At 35.7% G+C, this 21155-nt stretch overlaps 2 protein-coding genes across 2 annotated transcripts; both read right to left on the bottom strand.

Moving 5' to 3' along the window:
• Positions 1-986: 986 nt before the first annotated feature.
• Positions 987-3197, bottom strand: LOC138906100 (uncharacterized). Its single transcript, XM_070194621.1, has 4 exons — positions 2947-3197; positions 2180-2292; positions 1693-2066; positions 987-1313 (listed from the first exon to the last, which is right to left on the bottom strand). The coding sequence occupies exons 1-4, from the start codon at positions 3195-3197 to the stop codon at positions 987-989; spliced, it is 1065 nt and encodes a 354-aa protein (XP_070050722.1).
• Positions 3198-6172: 2975 nt separating this feature from the next.
• Positions 6173-18623, bottom strand: LOC104094309 (uncharacterized). The gene is made up of 4 exons (XM_009600224.4): positions 17237-18623; positions 10349-10433; positions 6702-6743; positions 6173-6609 (listed from the first exon to the last, which is right to left on the bottom strand). The coding sequence occupies exons 1-4, from the start codon at positions 18458-18460 to the stop codon at positions 6542-6544; spliced, it is 1419 nt and encodes a 472-aa protein (XP_009598519.1). The 5' UTR covers positions 18461-18623; the 3' UTR covers positions 6173-6541.
• Between the last annotated feature and the right edge of the window lie 2532 nt (positions 18624-21155).

Here is a 21155-nt window from a genome sequence, read left to right as displayed (position 1 = left end):
CTTCAATCTATTTAACAGATTTTATTTTACAATGAATGCTAAATTTTTTCCCCTAATTTTTTTTTGCAGTGACTAAGGTATATACGTGGCTGCATTTGCAGAATATGTCAGCATTGGAGAGCTAGCGATTTCAAAGGAAACCCTTTCTGATATTGATCAACATCGTATACGCTATGGGACGCTACTTTGGGATTATGCTAGGAAAAAGCAAGAGCTTGATTCAACTAGTGAAAGTGAGGTGACTGGCATATTAGCAAAAAGAAAAGGTACACCAGTTGTGAACGAGAAAACACAAGTCCGAAAAAAGAAGAATTAGTTGCCCTTTTCTGTAGAAAAATTATAGTTAAATTGTTTAGTTGTAGCTGGTTTATAATAAAGTTGTAGACAAACTGTTAACTAAGAACAAGTAAGCTACAATTTATTTGTAGCAGATTTATGCTACAATTTTTTTACCTTTTGTTTTTTTATTTTGTCGAGAATCCTACTACTTAGAATAGAAAACATATGTGATTTGTTTTGGTTGAAAGTTGTTAGTACTTGATCTCGATATTTTTAGCATATAATTTCTTTACAGTTTAACTACAATTATGTCTACAACTAATATACAAAAAATACATAATCCATTCAATTTTAAGCAGTTTTGTTAGGAAAGGTTGAAATAAATAAATTCAGTAATTGAACAAAACAACCACAAACCAATTGCATTAAGAGTTGAAAACATTTCATTATACGAGACAGCCTTTATTCAAATTAGCAACACAATTACACCTCAACTATAATTCTCCAGAACAGAACAAATACAACTTTGTATCTTAAACTACAGATTATCTTCAACAGTACTCAGGAAAAAAAAATCTTGTGACTATCAATTTTTATTTCCTTTTGGGAGCATTCTTACAAGATATTTTGTTATGCCTTTCTAGTCCGCAGTTGCCACATGAAACCTTGTACTTCTTTACATTTACTTCATCATATGGTTTGTATCTTTATTTTTGAGGTCTCTCTGGCTGTCTTTTCCCAGTAAGTGGCATTACAACTTCTTCAACTATATGTTGTGGCACATTCCATTTGCTTTTGTCAGGCAGCGGGTCTACTGGTATTTCATAAGTATGCAAAAGGCTCTCCCTCGTATAATAAGGAGAACAATAATTTTCATAAGACTCGTTCATGTGCCTCAAAAATGTCAAAGCATGTGCACAAGGAAGTTCATCAAGTTGGAATTGTCCACAACTACATCTTTTGTTTTGAAGGCAAATAATGAATCGCTTCACACCATCTATCACAGTATGGATGTGATCTGTGGAATCGCTCACCTATAATTTTATTACAAACACACAACAAGTTGTCAGCAACATATATAAAATAACTACAATTATACAATACTTTATCTACAATTAACAATATATATTTAGTTTGATGGAATTAATGATCTGATGTTATTGGCTATAGCTTACTCTCATCTTCTACGATAATTTCCTCTTGTCCTTCAACTCTTTGTTGTATTTTTTTTCCCAAGGTATGTGAACGTACCCTTTGTTTTCAATAACTTTTTATTAGTCCAACATTCAAGAAAATCCTCATGTACTCTAATAGTTCTACTACGGGAAGCTCTCTTGCATCTTTTGTTACCACATTCAATGACTCTGCAATATTTGATGCCATCGTCTACGTTCTGTTCACCGTAGCATGTACCCGAGACCATCTGTGATAGCCAATATCGAATAGGTATGCTTTAACATATGTGTCGATCTCTTCAATCTGTGACATTCTTCCATTAAATTTATCAAGTGTGTATGATCGTGTCGTGTCAAAGTACAATTCACTTAACTTTAGATGACCCTTCTTGAACTTTGACATTACATTTGTCCAAATATGCCACATGCAAGAATAATGTGGCATGCCGGTATAAACAGTAGATGTTGCCTTCAAGATACTCTCATTCCAGTCCGAAACAACACACATATTTGGTTTTTCACCATACGCATGTTTGAATTGCTCAAAAACCCATGTCCATGATGCGTCATTTTCTGGATCAACAACAGCGTATGTCAGTGGTAATATGCTACCTATCACACAGGTGGAAAAAAAAATTTATTTTCTTTAATAAAACTTGAGAGTATAAAAAATACACACTGAAAAACAACTTTATGATAATATTTCTACCATTAATCTACAATACTTGATGCATCCATTGTACTAGTTGTTAACATTATTCCCCTATATGCTGACTTCAAGAAGGTGCTATCAACTACTACAACTGGCCTACAATACTCCCAACCCTTGATGGACGTACTAAGTGCAACAAATGCGTACAAGAAACAGTCATCTTCAGTCTTCTGCAATTTAACTAATGACCCCAGATAAGTCTTCTCCAGAATATACAATAACTTGGTAAGCGACTGTAGGAATCAGCAGGATGACCTCTCAAAAATTCCAAAGCCTTTTCCTTTGCTCTCCAAGCTTGCATGTATGTTAAGTTCACACCATGTTCCGACAACATATCAGCTTGTATGTCTTTTGATGTGTATATTGTCTTAGGATTCGCATATTTTGGTATAACCATGCTACCAACTACCATGGCAGTAGGTTTGCATTGTATGTATATATTGCCCATCAAAGAGCATGTGTACAAGCTGTTGAATTTTCGAACTTTGAACAATGTTGATTCGTTTATGCTGGTGGACTTGAAGTGCCATGTACAATTATTCCCAACACATACGAGGCAGTAGCTACAGAATAAAAATAATTTAAAAAATATGATAAAAAATGTAGCTACAAAATAAGAGGCTGCTTAAGCACAAAAATCTTATATTAAACAATTTATATACAAACAAACTACAAATTATATAAAATTTATATACAAAGAAACTACAAATTGTACAAAAAAATTCCAAAAACACTACAAATTAAATAAAAATATGAATTTGATAATTGAACTGTTCCTACCTTCTTGTGCTAGACCTTTTCACCCTAAATTGAAACTTATTCATGACAGAATAGTGCTTCATTGCACTGACAATTGTTTGCTTGTCTTGGTAGACTTGGCCTACTTCAATAACATTTGGCGTATGTTCTGTTATGATGATACTTTCATAGTCCACAATCGCCGGAAATGTTGGCCTATCAATCAACTTCACTGTTTCTGATACTTCTCCAATTTTGTTACAATTGCTTGACAATTGAACCACTTTAGACATACGATAATCAGATGAACATGTACTCAATTAAAAGTATCTACAACTCAGACCTATATTGTAGATAGGTTGTACTAAAATCATAGAACACGTGAAATTGAATACTTCAATAGACATAACAGTTGAACTATATTTGTCATATAGTATCATTATAGTTATGTGTAGAAATATTGTAGAACACATGAAACTGACAAATCATCACCACTGAAAAAACAGAACAAACCTGTAATTGTGCTCGAATTAGAGATACTGCATTCCAAATCGAAATCACGCACTGTTATACACAGCGGATACATTCCTAAGCTTTTATTTTCCTTTTTCGTCTCCATGTATACTCAAACTCCCATATCGTTCCGAATTTCCATTGGAGGACAACGTTTGTTGATAGTGTATTTGATTTCAATGATTTTTGCGGAGGTATCGATCATTAGATGCTCTGCAATTGCAGAATTCAATTCACTATAATTTGAATCCTCGTTGACTATAATTTCCATCAACATTAAAATCTTTGTATCTCCCAATGTTATCCCAGTGACCATTTAGCTGATGCATAATCGCTAATTTTGACATTATGTCGTGAAATTCAATACAATTATAGATAATTGTTTGCAAAAAAAAATTTAAAACCTTCGCTTATGGAAAACCAGAGAAAACCAGAGAATAGAACTTGATTATGCTGATAAAATCATCAGAGAAAATCGGCGTAATAGCAGGATTCTACAAATACATTGGCTTGATTAATGTGCGATGATTGCGTTAATAAAATCTCTTAAGAATCCTACGCGATCCCAAATTCCAGCGTCTAAAAAAGGAAGGCTACTGCAGAAAGGATTCTAATTTAAATAAATGTATATATTTTGTAGATAAAACTTGTTTAGGTGGGGTAAATAAATAAACATGGACATTTTTGGTAATAAAATTTCAAATAGTGTATAGGAACGAAAAAATCCCTTTACAATATGGAATAAGCATATTTTACGGCCTTTTTTCAATCAACTGCCCCTCAATCACGAGCTAGTTAGAGTCGGTTATATGAATCCGTACAATGCCATTCATGATGATTGGAGTTACTGCAAATCCCTTCTTTTTCATAAGCTGATCTGTGGTGGAGACACCTTCAATCAAGTGGTGTTATTCAATACTGCTTTGTAGGAAAAATAAATTATGTGCGTGTAAACAATATAACTTAATGTGTGTATGCATTATGCCTACACCGTTTGCAATATAATGTCAAGCATTAATTTGCGATTGGAATCAAAACCATTAAACTAAATCTTTTCATATAATGTTTGGCAATGCATTATAATCACCAAGAACAACAGTGAAAATAAGCTTTTATAGTTTGTAATAGCTTGAAGCGGAGAGAACTAAGTGATGTCATCAGCTAGAGGTAACTGAGGACATTGTATTCCTATACAGTTGTAATTGCAAAAAGTGCATGTGTGCGCGCACGTGTTTTTGTTGTTCGTAAACATTGGTAGTCATTCTCACCACCATCACCGCCAATAACAACCCAATAAAATCTCACTAATGGGGTCTGGGAAGGATAGTGTGTACGCATACCTTAACCCTACCCCGAAGGAGTAGAGAGGCTGTTTCCGAAAGACCCTCGGCTCAAGAAAATAAAAAGCCAAAAGGACAAAAAGGAGACAATATTAGTATCATCACAGCAATCATAGGAAAAATAAGATCATAAAATCCAGAAGAAAGATACAAAGCAAAGGGAGACAATATTAGTATCACCGCAGCAATCATAAGAAAATAGGAACACCATAAAATCTATAAGAAAGATGCAAAGCAAAAGCGATAGCTAGTAAATAGGACCTGCACTGAAAAGCGAAATAGTATAACACAACATTGCCATTAGCTATCTTAGACAAAACCCCTACATGGCTAGTCTCACAATGGTACGAAGTAAGGCACGACTCAACTACCTCCTAACCTACAACCCTAATTCTCGACATCCACATCTTCCTATCAAGTGTCATGTCCTCGGAAATCTAGAGCCTCACCATATCCTGCCTGATCACCTCTCCCCAATACTTCTTAGGCCGCCCTCTACCTCTTCTCGTTCCCTCCACAACCAGCCGCTCACACCTCCGTACCAGAGCATCTGGGCTTCTCCTCTGAACATGTCTGAACCATCTAAGCCTCGCTTCCCGCATTTTGTCATCAATAGGAGCCACGTGCACCTTCTCCCAAATATCATTATTCCTAATCTTATCTATCATCATCATTCCTAATCTTATCTATCCTAGTGTGCCCGCAACATCCTCATTTCCGCTACTTTCATCTTCTGGATATGTGAGTTCTTAACGGGCCAACACTCGGCCCCATACATCATGGCCGGTCTAACCACCGCTCTATAGAACTTACTTTTGAGTATTGGTGGCACTCTCACCAAGCTAGGAAAAAATGGAGATTATGGCCATTCTTTTGTTTGGAGAAGACCTGTAGACATCTGGCATAAAATGGAAAATAATGTTTTGTGAGAAGTGAAGGATGACAAGTTGGTGGGATAAGTAGACTGATTTTGGTCCTTTGACTGAAAGATTATTTCATCTCCCAAAGCCTATAATGACTTCGATAGACACAAATCCAACAATGTCATCCCTCAACACATTGCCCTACACTCAAACTTGACATCAAGCCTAGAATTGATCACAAGGATATGGCTATTATTGGGGACCCATGAAATACCAATTCATTATTGAGTTTCTTCTCAGAAATACAACATTTAACAAGGCCCAAGTAAAACACACATCATATACTCGTGCTTTTGAAAAATAAAATAAGAATGCCTTATCAAAATGTCCATATATTGTAAATCTGTTTGTTCTTCATATGGTAATGGTATCTATGATAAACGAAAGCTTAAAAGCAGAGAAAAGAAAAGAAGTGACTTCTTCAATCCACAAGTTAACGGGATTAAGCAGTGGACATGTCTCTTCAGTCTTCACAGAGGCACAGACGCATAGTATCACAATGAGGTTTTACCTACAAATATGACATTATGATCCAAGCACATGCATTGAGATACATCATACCTGATCAGAACTCGTCAACATCTATCATTAAGTCAAGCTAAATGTTCAAGAGCTTAGATACATGTTTATTTACAGTCATAAGCTCTGCAAAGATAGGAAACCAATTTGATTAGAACAGAATGGCCCATTCACCACCCCAAAACCCCAGGTTCGTTTCCCCTTTCCCGTAACCTTCTCCCCCTATATCCTGTATTAGCAAACTGGGAAAACTATGTTACTGCTCTCAATAGTTGGTGCAAAAATGATGTCATGTACGAACAACAATAAATTGTATAAAGCATCAATTCCAGATCGGCGAGATCATGTCTCCTCAGCCTTGGGGATTTCAGCCAATGCATCTACAGCTCTTACTTTCTGCGGAACAAACTCTGCATAGATAGCATCCCATAAATAAAGAATGAAAATGTCGAAAATTTGGGAGAGCCAAATCATTCGTTATTGGGAAAACAGTAATCGATACCTGAAAGAAAGTCAAATCTGTGTCGTTTGGAAACAACTGAAGCTGCAACACAAAAAAATGTCGAGAGCTACTAAGAATGCAAATAAAATGACTTCTCGAGAACAAAATTGGTTATACTCATAAACACAGCCCGAACCAAGTCTAATAATAAGATGTCACAGAATGCTGCATAGATTATAGCTAAGCTGCTCCTTTTAGTTCTCTCAAATTGACAAAAAAAGCAGAATTCCAGAATATTACTTTTTTATTTTTCCTTGATGAATAAGAATACCAGAAAATTGATAGCCCGATAACTAGACAAAGATTGTTTAAATCAGAATTTTGGTCATTCGACCGGTTCGAGTTGGATCACACAACAAATCAAAAGGTAATAAGAACAGTGTAAGAAAGCAAAATTGCATATTCAAGATGGTATCCGTTAATCCTTCCTTTTTGCCCATTTTAGTTCTTTTATTAAATAACCTTTTTGTTCATTTTAAATTTTCTTCCTCTTAAGTTTTTCAATTGAGTTTGTAGTACATTAGGGGTGGCAATTTGAGACATGAAATTTGAACTCAACACGAGAACTTAAAATAAGTGGGTTGTTCTTTCTCTTTCTTTTATTTTTGTTTCTCTTTTTCTCTTTTTTTTTTCTTTCTTTGGAATGTGTTCGCCCATGAATCGGGGTAGAGAAGAAGATAAAAGAAGGGCAGGCCTTAGGTGGAATCGAAACCCTGCACCTATGTGTATTAAAGTAAAACAATAATGTCTTGATTCCAAACTAGTTGGTGGCAACTATATGATCTATATCTATTCAGATCCAAATGGGATGAGACTTAAGAATTAAAGTAAATATTATTGAAACCAAAGAATACTTAAAAAATATTGTGTAGAATATATTATGTCATAATTAAGAATCCAAAGTTATAACAACATCAATAATGAATCGATTCTAAATTTAGTTGGGGTCAGCTATATCATCTATATATGTTCCTCTACAGTCTCCATATGGGTTATGACTGAAAGTAAATATTGTTGAACATCAAAAAATAATTAAAGAATGTAGTGTAGAATATTCGTAATTATTATGTCATAATTAAGAATCCCAAAAATTAAGATATTTTCTTATTTCATGCAACTTAAAACTCCTATATATGAACCTTTTTATTTGGTATCAACCATTTTAATAAGATTTTTTTCTTTTTTATTGTCTCATTTTATTGCATCAGAGCCTCTATAAACTTACTTAATACACCCAAGTAGCTTTTGCCAACCTCTAGTGACCTTATGACACCTGTTTGGCCCAAGTTTTTGCTCATATCTATAAGTTAATCATATAATCCGTGTCTAGGTCAAGGGAACGTAACCCGAACCCCCCCCCCCCCCCATAAGAGGAATCGCTATCTAAAAGAAAGTATTACATTTTTCTCATTTTGGTAACTATACAAACTACGGTACCTCCTCCACTGACGTCTCTTCCAGCCACTACATTGATCATTTTATCAGCTTCTCAAAAAGAATATCTCCAGAACTTGTTCTCATTTTCTCCATGGTATCAAGGTTTGGATATTGAGCCCTCCTCGATAATGAATATCCGAGCATTGTTCTGAAAAGACCTTCTCTTTTTTTATATGGTGAAATGCCGATACAGAATATCGGACTTCTAGTCAATTTTTTGACTAATTCCTGAAATTTTTTCATGTACTCTTCAACCGCCAATTTAAGCAATGCCAATGATACCTTGGCAATTTGCATCACTGCACCTCTTTGCGCTGATTGAGAATAAATTGTTTACATGTTTGCTGCAAGATGCAGCTGTTTGCACGAGCAATTACCAACAACTTTTAGAGGGAACAAGGCTCCACTACTGCTTTTAACTTGGATGATTGTTCACTATTAGGACGATACTATTCAACTAGTTGTTAACTGTTCTGGTCATCTTTTAGTATTTTTATCAAAATATGTGAACTCAAGTTGTTTCACCATCTTTAGTTTGACGATTGTGTTCAATGTGAAGAGAGCAAACAACATTGCAAAGAATTCTTAAAGTTCCTACTACTACTGAAAATTTCATTTTAGTTCACTAAGCAGTAGCATCATTAAACAAAAACTCCAGAAAAAGAACCCAGAAACTACCCAATGTGCAATACATTGGACTTCTTATGTGAGTTCTATCCATTGATAGTGTTATTTCTCTGGCCATAAAACATCATTACTCTAGTACTTTATTAGCTTATCCCTACCAACTCTTTGCACTTCCATGTGATAGTAAGTAATCCTTAGTCCACTTCTAAGGAATGCTCTCAATTTTAGAAACCTTGAAATAAAATTCAACAAGACTTATTATGTCATATCAACTTTTATACAGAATAAAGACTACTGTCAAAACCTTCAACAGGTGTTAACAATGACTTTCACCAGTAATTTCATGTAAAAGCTTAGATTTCCGAAATCTGAAGTATAGATATATGCAAGTGGTATAGTGAGCTGTTAATCAATTTTTGGTGTTTCCAACTTTAAGAATGGTAAATTAAACAATTCTGTACTGGAAAGATAGAAGAAGGTAAGATAGAGCCCAGGTGCAAAGCATAGTACACATTGAGTAAGGCCTACTAGTTACAATAATACTCCCAGAACCCCATTTTATTTGACCTAGTTACTGTTTTGAAAGTTAACAGTACTTTTTCCTGACTTCACTATTCCTTTATCCTTTTTATTTCAAGAAAATAATTCACAGTTCTATTTTTTGCAATTATAAACATACAAGTTTTTTCCCCAAAGAAAGAGATAAATTGAGGAATAATTTAAGAGGCCTCCTCTAGGTTTGTTGTTGTATCATTTACCTCCGTGTGGTCTGAGATATTACACTAACCTCCCTTACTGCATTGGTCTTCTCTAATATCATTATTCCCCAATATAAGAAATATATGAACCTTTAACTACAATATTGTACCAACATCTTCTCTCTCTCTTTTCTCCTATCCAAAGAGGGTTTGTGTTGAAATCTTGACATGTTTATTACCAGCAGTTCGGGAATGTTGTAGAAAATTTATCACTCAAAACAGCCTAGTTTTTTGAAAAATCAAATAAAGGAAGTTGGTGTATATCCGAAAACACAAGGAAACTTAGTATCACAAACACAAATCTGGAGGTCTCTAAGATTTTTTCATAATTAATACTTAATACTAGACTGAAAATTCAAGTCAGCCACATAGACCAAACTAGGCCATACAATTTGAGATAGGATAATTTTTTTCATAATTAATACTTAATACTAGACTGAAAATTCAAGTCAGCCACATAGACCAAACTAGGCCATACAATTTGAGATAGGATAAATTTTAACACGTGAAAAGTATGAAAGTGAGAAAGGTTATGATATGCAGCTCAACTCATCTTTCATTGATAAGAAATGCAGTGATAAGCATCTAAAGACTTCAAAGTGACAAGTTACTAAAAATGATGAAAATGGAAAATCAACAAAGATAAGGTATGCCGAAATAACAGGAGGTGATTAAAGAACAAATTCAGTAATGCTAAGCACAAAACCACAAGCACTAAGTGAATCAGGAATATCATGTAAAATGTAACAGAAAAAACACTAGCTGCTGTTACACAAGGAAAGAAGGTCCTACTAACTTATAAGCAAAGGACTGAGAGATACTCACAGAGATGGTCATATCCAACATAATTGTTGCGATCCAGAAAAGAACAAGCATAAGCCTCCCTGCAAAATACTTCAAGAAATTTCTCCTGCATGGAGCAACCAAAATCTGTAAGACATCGTAAATATGTAAAGCAAGATAACATGCAGAGCGAAGCAGATATACTGCTACTACTACTACTGGTACAGAATTAAAGAAAGTAATTTTCCTTGTCAATAAATAAATTAATTAATTAATTAAAGAATGTAACTTCCACAAGCTCCGAAATTGATCAACTCAAATGCAAATGCTTTATCCTTCTCCTTTGCTTCTTCCCTTCATCTCTCCTAATAACACAACCTACGAAAAGTAGGGCTCAGAGCACAATCCAAACAGGCAGCTTACTTAACCTAAAACCTTGAGCTTAGGCTTGACTTAATCTAAGTCCATTACAAACTGACACCTCACGACAAAAGAAGAACAAGACAGTGCCACGGTGGAAGGGGAAGGGAGATCCACTAACATATAAACAAAAGAAAACTTACATAAGAGAGGTGAGGAAGAAACAATAAAACAGTTTGAAAGCAAACAATTCACCACAAAAGGGTCCTACACTTTTGAGGGGTATTATTTTCCTGATTATATAATGAACAACACAATGGTACCACACTATCAAAGCAAAGAATCCACACCTCATTGCTCAACAAAAGCATTTACAAATAGTTTTCTCCTAATAATATTAAATGTTGTAAAGAGAAAATGAGATAATTCTGAACTGCAGAAACAGCTTGGTTTGTAACTGCAACAATTAACTACATTGGTGCAACTACATTACCTGAGAAAAGCAACATGGACACAACAAACTAAAAATATCAGAAAGTATCAAAAATACAAGAAGGTCCTAAATGCTTTCTAATCCAAAAAATGACTCTATACTTTACATTTTCCAAGCATATGAAGCATCTACTAATTCAATGGAAAAGAGAAAAGGTTTTCCATGTTCCACCAATCTTACTCCTCAATGCATTAGAAACGTGTATACTTCACCAACCCAACCGGGTGCTAAAAGGAGTATGCCATGGCTTGGTGTAGCTAAGAATATGGTATCTCCAAGGATCATCTTTAGCTTAAGAATGTGAATAATATTTACAGATATGTCACATACTTGTTGTGGCTTCAATAAGTTCCTACTCCCATTTGTGATATTAGGTCAGATCATGCATGCCTCTAGCAGCCTAAATTTCGCACTGATAAGTTGCTCCGGTAATCTCGTATAATTCAATCAAAAGCTACACCTCAATCTCAAATTAGTTGAGATCATCTTCATGAATCCTATGAATTCATTCTACAAGCATACCTCTCTCTATAACAGCATCTCCATATAACAGTCATTCACTATAAAAGCTATGTTTTTCTCGGAACCGATTTTTATATTAATGTTATAATATATGTCCTTTGTAACAGTACTTCACTATAGCAGCCAAAAAATATCGGAACAAACGAGACTGTTATAGAAAGGTTTGATTGTATTCTATTCAAGTTCATTTTATTACAATGCCAAATAAAGGGCATATAAGGAGTTCTCTAAATTTAAGTTGCTACGACACGGCAGTTTAGGTGTCGTACCCGTGTCGATACGACAGTAGTATGGGTGTGGGTATGGGATCCGTACCGGATCTGGTCAAACAATTTTGGACACTTCGACCATGATGGACAAAAAAAATTCGAGACGAGATACAATTTGATTCCCAAAATCATAACCAAAACTAGGGTAGATTTGAAGAAAATAGCATACCTTATCTAGGAAATCAATCCTTTACTTATCTACAACTTGAGACTAAAATAATCTACACTTTACAAGCTATACTTAAGTATTGCACAAAATTTCTCATAAGAAATTTTTATTTTTTATTTTTTTATTTTTTTAATTATTTTTAGTCGGATCCCCGCACCGGTATCCGTACTAGGATCCATATCCCCGAATCTTAAAATTTACATCTCAAAGGATCCGACCTCTAGATCCGCACTCGTGTCGGACACCCGCACTTGTGTTCGAGCAACTTAGCTCTAAATCACACACTTTCCCCTAACGCAGAGATACAAGTCTCTAAAATGATAAAAAGACTCCTTACAAAAACCAAACTTATTATAACTATAACCACAACAACTAAGTCTTAATCCTAACTAGTTCGTATCACCTACATGAATTGCTTTCACTGTGTCTATCCTTAGCCAAGTCGGTGTTTATTCCGAGATGTTGTAGGTTTACTTCGTCTCATTTGTCACACCTTCAGTCATCATATTATTGGACCTATGGGTCAGCGTAAACACAAGTTTACATCAGACATGATCAAAACTACCTTAGTGACATTCTCTTGTTTTATCCTCTATCTGTGCTATTTGCATCTTGTATTGGATATGATCATCTCTAATTTTGTGTATTCAACGGAAAATTCATCTTAGAAGCTGAATTTCTTTCTTTCATCATATATATATCTAGATATATACTTCGTCGACCTCCACCATCTCCCCTCCCCTTTGTTCTTTCTTTCTTTGATTTTGCAGGTACATCCAGAGCTGACAAAGGAATGCATCCTTGACGGAAAACTAACTTGGACGACATACTCGGGCGCCCTGCCTTCATTGCTGCCAGTTCGTCTCTTTTGTATTATTTTGTTCCAGATCTTGGTCTCCATAGGTGTTGTGCAAAGTCCAACTACACCATTAGATTCAACGTTCTCCAAATACTATCGTTCCTCTATTTTGGCCTTGCCGGCTCTATTATTGTGATTCCTTTCTGATTCATCGCCCTGCCAGCACTCTTTGTTGTGTTCAAATTTTTTTGTTTAATTTTTGGTTGCCTCTGCGGTGATTATTGGGTTAAGAGTTCTAGCTTCATTATTGTTCCTCTATTTTGGCCTTGCCATCTTTGTTATTGTGATACCTTTCCTTTTCGTCGCCTTGCCGACACACTTTGCGGTGTTGAATACTTTTTATTTTTGGTTGCCTCGCCGGCTATATTCTATTTCTCTCGTTCATATTTGCTTGCCTGTCTTTGTTATAGATTAGTTGATTTCAAGTTGTTCTATTTAGTAAACCTTTAATTAGCTTACATATGTTTTAGTGGCTCTAATGAACAATGGTAAACTAAGGTCATGTCCTCGGTTTGGGGGGGGGGGGTTCAAAGGTGGCAAGTGGGTTAAGGGTACCTCTAGGCTGAGAGTAGGATCTTGAAACATAGGGACATTGACGGGGAAGTCTATAGAGTTGGTGAAGATTCTTAAGAAGAGAAAGATTAACTTAACTTGTGTCCAGGAAACCAAATGGGTAGGTACTAAGGCACAAGCCATGGATGAGTTTAAATTGTGGTACTCAGGAGGCTCGAAGAATAGGAATAGAGTAGGCATTTTAGTTGATAAAGAACTCGGGGAGCAGGTGGCAGAGGTTAGAAGGGTGAACAATAGGACGATGGTGATTAAGCTAGTCGTTGGAGGCTTATTTTGAACATAATTAGTGCCTACGTACCTCAAGCGGGCCTGGAAGAGGAGGTCAAGAGGCATTTTTGGGAGAATTTGGACAAAGTTGTGAGAGGTATACTACCCACCGAGAAGTTGTTCATAAGAGGCGATTTCAATGGCCACATCGTGACTACTTCAAGGGGTTATGGCGTTGTGCATGGAGGTTTTGGTTTTGGGGATAGATGCGAAGGAGTCTCGCTTTTGGATTTCGCAGAAGCTTTTGAGTTGGTAATAGTTATTCGAGTTTCCCGAAAAAGGAAGAGCGCTAGATAACCTTTTGTAGTACGGTGGCTCAGGGCTAAGACTCAAATAGATTACTTCCTCCTTAGGGAGTGTGATAGAGGTCCTCGTAAGGACTGCAAGGTTATCTCGAGTGAGAATCTTACAACCCGACATAAGCTTTTGGCGATGGATTTAGAGATTAAGAGGAAAAGGAAAAAGAGGGCTATGTACGACAGACCAAGGATCAAATGGTGTGGCTTGACTTCTGACCGAGCCCAGGAGATGGGGAAGAAGATGATGGAGATGGGGGCTCGGGGAAGTAGTGCGGATGCAAACAGTATTTAGGATAGCACCGCTAGTTGCATTAGGGAAGCAGCTAGAGATGTGTTGGGGGTCTGGAGGGATAACTCTAGTAGACATCGGGGGGGTGGAATAGAGAGGTGAGAGGTCCAAGAGAGAGTGGAAGCTAAGAAGATTGCTTATGCGAAGTTAGTGGAGAGCAAAGACAAGGATGACAAGAGGATGAACAGGGAGAGGCATAAGACAGCGAAGAGGGAGACGAAGTTAGCAATAACATCAACGAAAACGACAACGTTCAAACGCTTGTATGAAGAAATTGAGGGTAAAGGCGGGGATAAGAAGTTATACATGCTAGCCAAGATGAGGGAGAGGATAGCCCGAGACCTGGACGAAGTGACGTACATCAAAGACGAGAAAGGCTAAGTATTAGTGGAAGAGGCACACATTAGACCAAGATGACAGGCATACTTCCATAAACTCTTGAATGAAGAGGGGGCAAGAATATTGTGATGGGTGATTTGGTACACTCCGAGAGTTGTCGAGATTTTGGGTACTGTAAGGGAAGAGCGACCGGGCCAGACAAGATCCATGTAGAATTTTGGAAGAGCGCAGGCAGAGCAGGTTTGGAGTGGCTAACCAGGTTGTTTAATGTCATTTTTTAACCCGGCAAAGATGCTCAAAGAATGGAGGTGGTGTACAATGGTTTCGTTGTACAAGAACAAAGGCGATATTCAAAATTGCAACAACTACAGAAGTATCAAGTTGCTAAGCCACGCTATGAAAGTTTGAGAGAAAGTGGTGGAGACAAGGGTAAGAAAGGAGTATCTATTTCTGAGAACCAATACGGATTCATATCGAGGCGATCAACTACGAAAACCATTCACCTTGTAAGGAGATTGGTAGAGCAGGAGGAAGAGGGATTGGTAGAGCAGTATAAGGAGAGGAAGAGGGACTTACATATGGTGTTCATTGACCTAGAAAAAGCATATGACAAAATCCCAAGAGAGGTTCTATGGAGATGTTTGGAGACAAGAGGTGTACCTTTAGCATACACTAGGGCGATTAAAGACATAGTATCATAGAGTCAAGACCCGGGTAAGGATAGTGGGAGGGGAATCGAAACACTTTCTAGTTGTGATGGGTTTGCACCAGGGATCAGCTCTTAGCCTGTTTTTATTTGCATTGGTGATGGATGAATTGACGCGACACATTCAAGGGAAATGCCATGGTGCATGTTAATTGCAGATGACATAATACTGATTGACGAGACGCGAGGCGGAGTTGACACTAGACCGGAGGTTTGGAGACAAACCCTAGAGTCTAAAGGCTTCAGGTTGAGCAGGACTAAGACGGAATATTTGGAGTGCAAGTTCAATAATGTAACTCATGAGGCTGACGTGGAAGTAAGGGTTGATACACAATTTATCCCCAAGAAAGGGAGTTTCAAGTACCTTGGGTCAATAATCCAAGGTAATAGGGAGATTAACGAGGATGTCACGCATCGTATTGGAGAGGCTCGCATGTGGTGTCTTGTGCCACCAAGAATTAAAGGTAAGTTCTACAAAGTGGCGGTTAGACTTTCTATGGGGCGGAATATTGGCCAGTCAAGAACTTTCATGTCCAAAAGATGGAAGTAGCGAAAATGAGGATACTAAGGTGAATGTGTGGGCATACTAGGAGAGATAAGATTAGGAACGAAGATATTTAGGACAAGGTATGAGTGGCCCCTGTTGTGGACAAGATGTGGGAAGCAAGGTTGAGATGGTTCGGATATGTGAAGAGGAGATGCACAGATGCTCCAGTGAGGAGGTGTTAAAGCTTAGACATGGAGGCCTTGAAGAGAAGTAGAGGTTAGACACGGAGGCCTTCAAGAGAGGTAGAAGTAGGTCAAAGAAGTATTGGGGAGAGGTGATTATGCAGGACATTCACAGCTTCAACCTACCGAGGACATGACCTTTGAGAGTAGGGTATGGAGGTCAAGAATTAGGGTAGAAGGTTAGTAGGTAGTCAGCGTATTTCTTTTCCACGCCAGTAGTATTTGTAATATTCTTGTATTTTCTTATTATTTGATTTTTTTTATAAGGTTTTCTTATTATTTGATTTCTATTACTATATGTTGTTTCTTCTGCTTCGATTATCTTAGTATCTTGTTATTATTATTGCTTGTTGTCATTGCTTCTTTTTCCAACTTTCCTTGAGTCGAGAGTCTATTGGAAACAACTTATCTACCCCCACCCGGTAGGGATAAGGTCTGCTTACAGACTACCCTCCTCAAACCCCACTTGTGGGATTACACTGTGTTTGTTGTTGTTGTAATAGCCGCTACGCCATTCATCTAGTAGATATATTGGTCCTTAACGGCCCAACATTCACTATTTTATAATATTTCTTGTCTTCCCATCACATACCACACTCATTCTACTTTTATTTTATTTATTTCTCCACCTTTATGCCATTCTCCTGTAAGACTGAACTTATATATCTAACTCTCCACATTTAGGCTAAACGATTTTGTCTAATCTTACTTCACCTCTATTTACTTATGCTATTGGGCAGATCACATATGCCTCCAGCAGTTATCCCAAAGTCCTCATAAAACTAAAAGAAGTCTAATAATCTCCAAAATCAGTGAGCAATGAAGGTTTTAGACAGTACTTGTGTCAATCACTCACTTCTTTAATGGAGGTCCTCAAAGTCAAAGAATAACTTTTGAAAGATTAACTATGAAAAATGCACTAGCAGGGACTCTTTATAAAATAACAAATGTCGATAACATTAACTTCTGGGTTTGTTGTTGTTGTTGATAAGACAATGAAAATAATATGTACAGTGGCAAATATAACACAACTGAATAAGGACTATAGGGCCATACCGTAGCTTTGTTAACAACAAATGTTGCTTCTTGGGACATCCTCATATCAGAATTTTCGTCCTTTATTATTCGATGGATTCGATTATGAGGAAACTGATAAAGAGCACTTTCACTCTTCTCATGTTCCTCCTCTTCATCATCTTCCCTTTTCTTCTTTGCCTTTAATTTCTTCAAAGGGGTGTCACCATTGCACCTTGCTCCATTTTCTACCTTCCCATTACTTGCTTTACCCTCGTTTTCCTCCTTCTCCCTTTTCATCTTCTCTTTTGTAGCTCGACTTGTAGACCCATTACTCTGTGCCCTTTTCACTCCCTTTTCTTCAGCTTCTTCATTTCCTTCCTTCTTATTCTCTGTTTTCTTCATTTTTTTCTCTTCTTTTTTCGACCTACTCGAATCGCCATTGCTCTTAGCCTTTTTTGTTGCTTTTCCTCCTCCTCCTCCTCCTCCTCCTCCTCCTTCTCCTTCTTCTGCCCTTTTCTTTTTCTTCTTACTCTCCTCCTTCTCATTTTCACTTCCACGACTTGAATCACCATTGCTCTTCGCCTTTTTTGCCACTTTTTGTCCTCCTTCCTCTTCTCTTTTCTTCTTCTTGTTCTCATTTTTGCCTCCGCAACTCGAATCACCATTGCTCTTCGCCTTTTTGGCTACTTTTTGTCCTCCTTCCTCTTCATTTTTCTTCTTCTTGTTCTCAATTTTGCATCCACGAGTCGAATCTCCATTGCTCTTTGCATTTTTGCCTATTCTTCCTTTTTCATTCTTCTCCTTCATCTTTTTCTCGGTATTATCCTTTTCCCTTTTAGCTGTTTTTGCAACATTCTGCTCCTCCTCTTCTTTTTCCTTCCCATTTTTGACCTTCTTCTTCCTCATATATATTTTCAAATTTTCACTCTCACTTTGCTTTGACTTTTTTGCTTCATTTTCTCTATTTTCATCTCCTTTCTTCCCCTTTCTTCTATAAACCTTCTTCTGTACTTCCAATTTCTCGTTCCTGCCTCGGCGATTAGTATTATTACCGGCTTTGCCCTCCGCGGCCTTTTCTTCTTCTTCTTCTTCGTCCGTATCTCTTACGTATTCCTCCTGAACATTTTCTACGCCGTCGTTTTCTTCTTCTTCTTCTTTTTCGTCTTGTTGTGATTCGGTACTGGAAGATGGAACGACGAAAATCTCCGGCTCGTCTCCGTCATTTTTGTCGGATTTTCCGTTACTCCTTTTTGTTTTAGGCATTATTGAGGACTTGTTAGGGTTCGTGCTCTGTGATGCAGATTAATTTTTCGACGTCGGTGAAATGGCTGCCGTCGTTTGCGACGGAGGTCCGCGGCGGAAGAAGGGTACTAGCTACTGATTTGATTTTCACAGGCGTTATAACAAGGGCTTTTGGTCCGAGTGAAGAAACTTCACACGTGGCTTTAAAGAAATAGTGGGCCTGCTCCCTGTAGAGAAACATTTTCAATATTAAAATCAGAGTTTAATGGAAAATCTACTGTTCCTCGATTCTAATTTCTGTGACGATATTTGGCGGAGTTTAAGAATATAAATTATTATGAAGCTATAATTATTTTATTAAATATAAAATAAGAGGTTTAAAATTATATTAGTATTAAAAAATTATAACATTCTTTTTATACAAGCTAAGGGAAAACTATAACATATAAATTGGAATAGAAAAGGTAAAATTAAAAATATTCTATGAAATGAAAGGTAAAAAATATGTAAATTTTAATTTAATTGAGTTATTCTCCCATTGGAATAACTTTTTTTTTTTTAAGACTATGTAATGAAAAATAAAGATCTCACTCTACATTTAAACTATACTGAATTAGATTACCTCCTGCTTATTTTATTCTATTTTATTCCCCTCTTATTATATAGTAAAATTCGATTCGTTTAATTTTTCTATATATATAACAGCACGAATGTTAAGACTCTAAATGTTAAACGATAAAAATATTCTTGAAATATTAGCTGACTTTTATGACCCTAAAAATAAAATTACTTCTTCAAAAAACAAATTCATACAGAATAAATTATAAATGCAACTTTATATATTTTAATTCAATTAAACGTGTCTACTAGAATTTCAGATAATCAGCTCGTTAAATCGTTTCGGAGTCAAACTAAATATGATGAGATTTCTATGAGGAGGACAATACGGTAAGCATATTCAATTCCATCAATGTCCCATATTCAATAATAATCATATGTAATTCCATCAAGGATTCATCTTGAATAAAATTGGTGTGCTCTAAATGGAACATTTGAGCCTCCAAGTAGTAGTAGCAACACTTGTGTTCCTCGTGTCTTCCAAGTAGAACTTGCATTTGGGAACTTTTGTTGGTTTATAAGTTGGCATTATTTTGAAACAACGAAATATAGTCCAGTCAATTTTAGATAAAAATTAAAATTATAAAATAAACCCGAATACGCAATTCCTGTCTAAGATGATGTGGGTTGGATGTCGATTTCATATTTTTAAGGTTTCACATCAATTTTGTGACATGAGTGCACTGGCTAAAGATCATAAAAAAATAATGCCACAACGTAAATGGAACAACAAAAGAACATAAAAAATTAATGCCAAAGAAGCTACGAATCTTTGGTTTCTTTGTTATTAATATATCTTAATAAATATGATTTCCATGTATCTGAATCATTAAAGCTTAACTAAATCAAAGAAGATCATTGAACTGGAGAAATAATATTAGGTATTATTATATTCAAGTGATTTTACAACTTTAATCACATAATTATATGATTTCATAATATTTACTTCTATTTTTTCCTTTTGTTGTGCCAAAATATTACCAAATTAGTTGGTTTGGATTGTATATTATATTCCTTTTTCTTTTAAGGAACTGATTATCGAATTTTGTATGTACTAAACTTCGTACATATTCAGTTGCAATTAATTTGAAAGTTTATTATTTTTTGGTATGCGTTTTGTAATATTTGACATAAGATATTTATGCATCGTACGAACTTAGAGACTAGTACTATATCAAAAGTACGAAACCTCTTAGTCAAATGATCTTTTTTACCCTTTAAAATAGATGTATTATTTGATTAAATTGTAATATAAGTTATTTTCTAATATTTAGGACTTTTAAATCAACTAAATTTTTATTTCCTTATTTAAACTAGGTAAGAACTCCTAATATTTAGGAATAGAAAATGAAAAATATTATACTTATATAAATTCTTTCCTTATATAAATTGTGTAGACGAACTATATAATTTAGTTATAATGAATTATCGTTTACTTGCTCTCTCAATAGATTTTAATGCATCGCGTTTTGTATCAGCCATTATAATATTTATGCTCAAATAAATATAATAAACTTTTATTTAACCATTTAAAGGAATAATAAAAAAATTAAGAACCTAATTCAGCAAAACTATACCAGACAGTGGCATGTAGTTGTTTAATTGTCGGGTAAAAAGCAGTAAATTTGAATAGTTGGGAAGAGTTTGTTTCTACTAGGGTTTTTGGGTGAGCTCTAGTCAAGTTGGCTTATAAGCACCTTTTAGCTTATTTACGCGTTTGGTAAATACCCAAAATACTTATAAGTTAAAATCAGTCATAAGTTGATCAACATCAACTTATGGATTTTCAGCTTATAAGTATTTTTAGTTTGACCAAGACTTTTACTAGTTTATCCTTAATAATATTTTTAATTCACAAAATATTTTTTCCAAAATAAATTTTCTAGCTTTCTTTTCATTCCATATTCGTTGTTCATCACTTTTGTTACAAAGAAACTTTTTAATTTATAGTTTGTTTTAAAATTTTTAAGGATATTTTAGTCATTTAACAAAGAACAACTCATCATCACTTTTCTACCAAACACATTAATTGTTTATTATCAGTTTCAGCACAGCTATCCAAACATGTAAATATTTATTTAAAATATTAGTTTTAACA

The sequence above is a fragment of the Nicotiana tomentosiformis genome, chromosome 2, assembly GCF_000390325.3.
Source record: "Nicotiana tomentosiformis chromosome 2, ASM39032v3, whole genome shotgun sequence".
In the NCBI taxonomy this organism is placed as follows: Eukaryota; Viridiplantae; Streptophyta; class Magnoliopsida; order Solanales; family Solanaceae; genus Nicotiana; species Nicotiana tomentosiformis.
This window is presented reverse-complemented; position numbering and strand designations above follow the sequence as displayed.

Coding starts and splice junctions, on each gene's coding strand:
- LOC138906100 (XM_070194621.1), bottom strand. CDS start 3,197: ATGTCTAAAGTGGTTCAATTGTCAAGCAATTGTAACAAAATTGGAGAA. Junction 2,067..2,179: donor TAGTACAATGGATGCATCAA/GTATTGTAGATT, acceptor CCTGTGTGATAG/GTAGCATATTACCACTGACA. Junction 1,314..1,692: donor GCTATCACAGATGGTCTCGG/GTACATGCTACG, acceptor ATAAAATTATAG/GTGAGCGATTCCACAGATCA.
- LOC104094309 (XM_009600224.4), bottom strand. CDS start 18,460: ATGCCTAAAACAAAAAGGAGTAACGGAAAATCCGACAAAAATGACGGA. Junction 10,434..17,236: donor TTGTTGTTAACAAAGCTACG/GTATGGCCCTAT, acceptor TGCTCCATGCAG/GAGAAATTTCTTGAAGTATT. Junction 6,610..6,701: donor CAGATTTGACTTTCTTTCAG/GTATCGATTACT, acceptor CTATCTATGCAG/AGTTTGTTCCGCAGAAAGTA.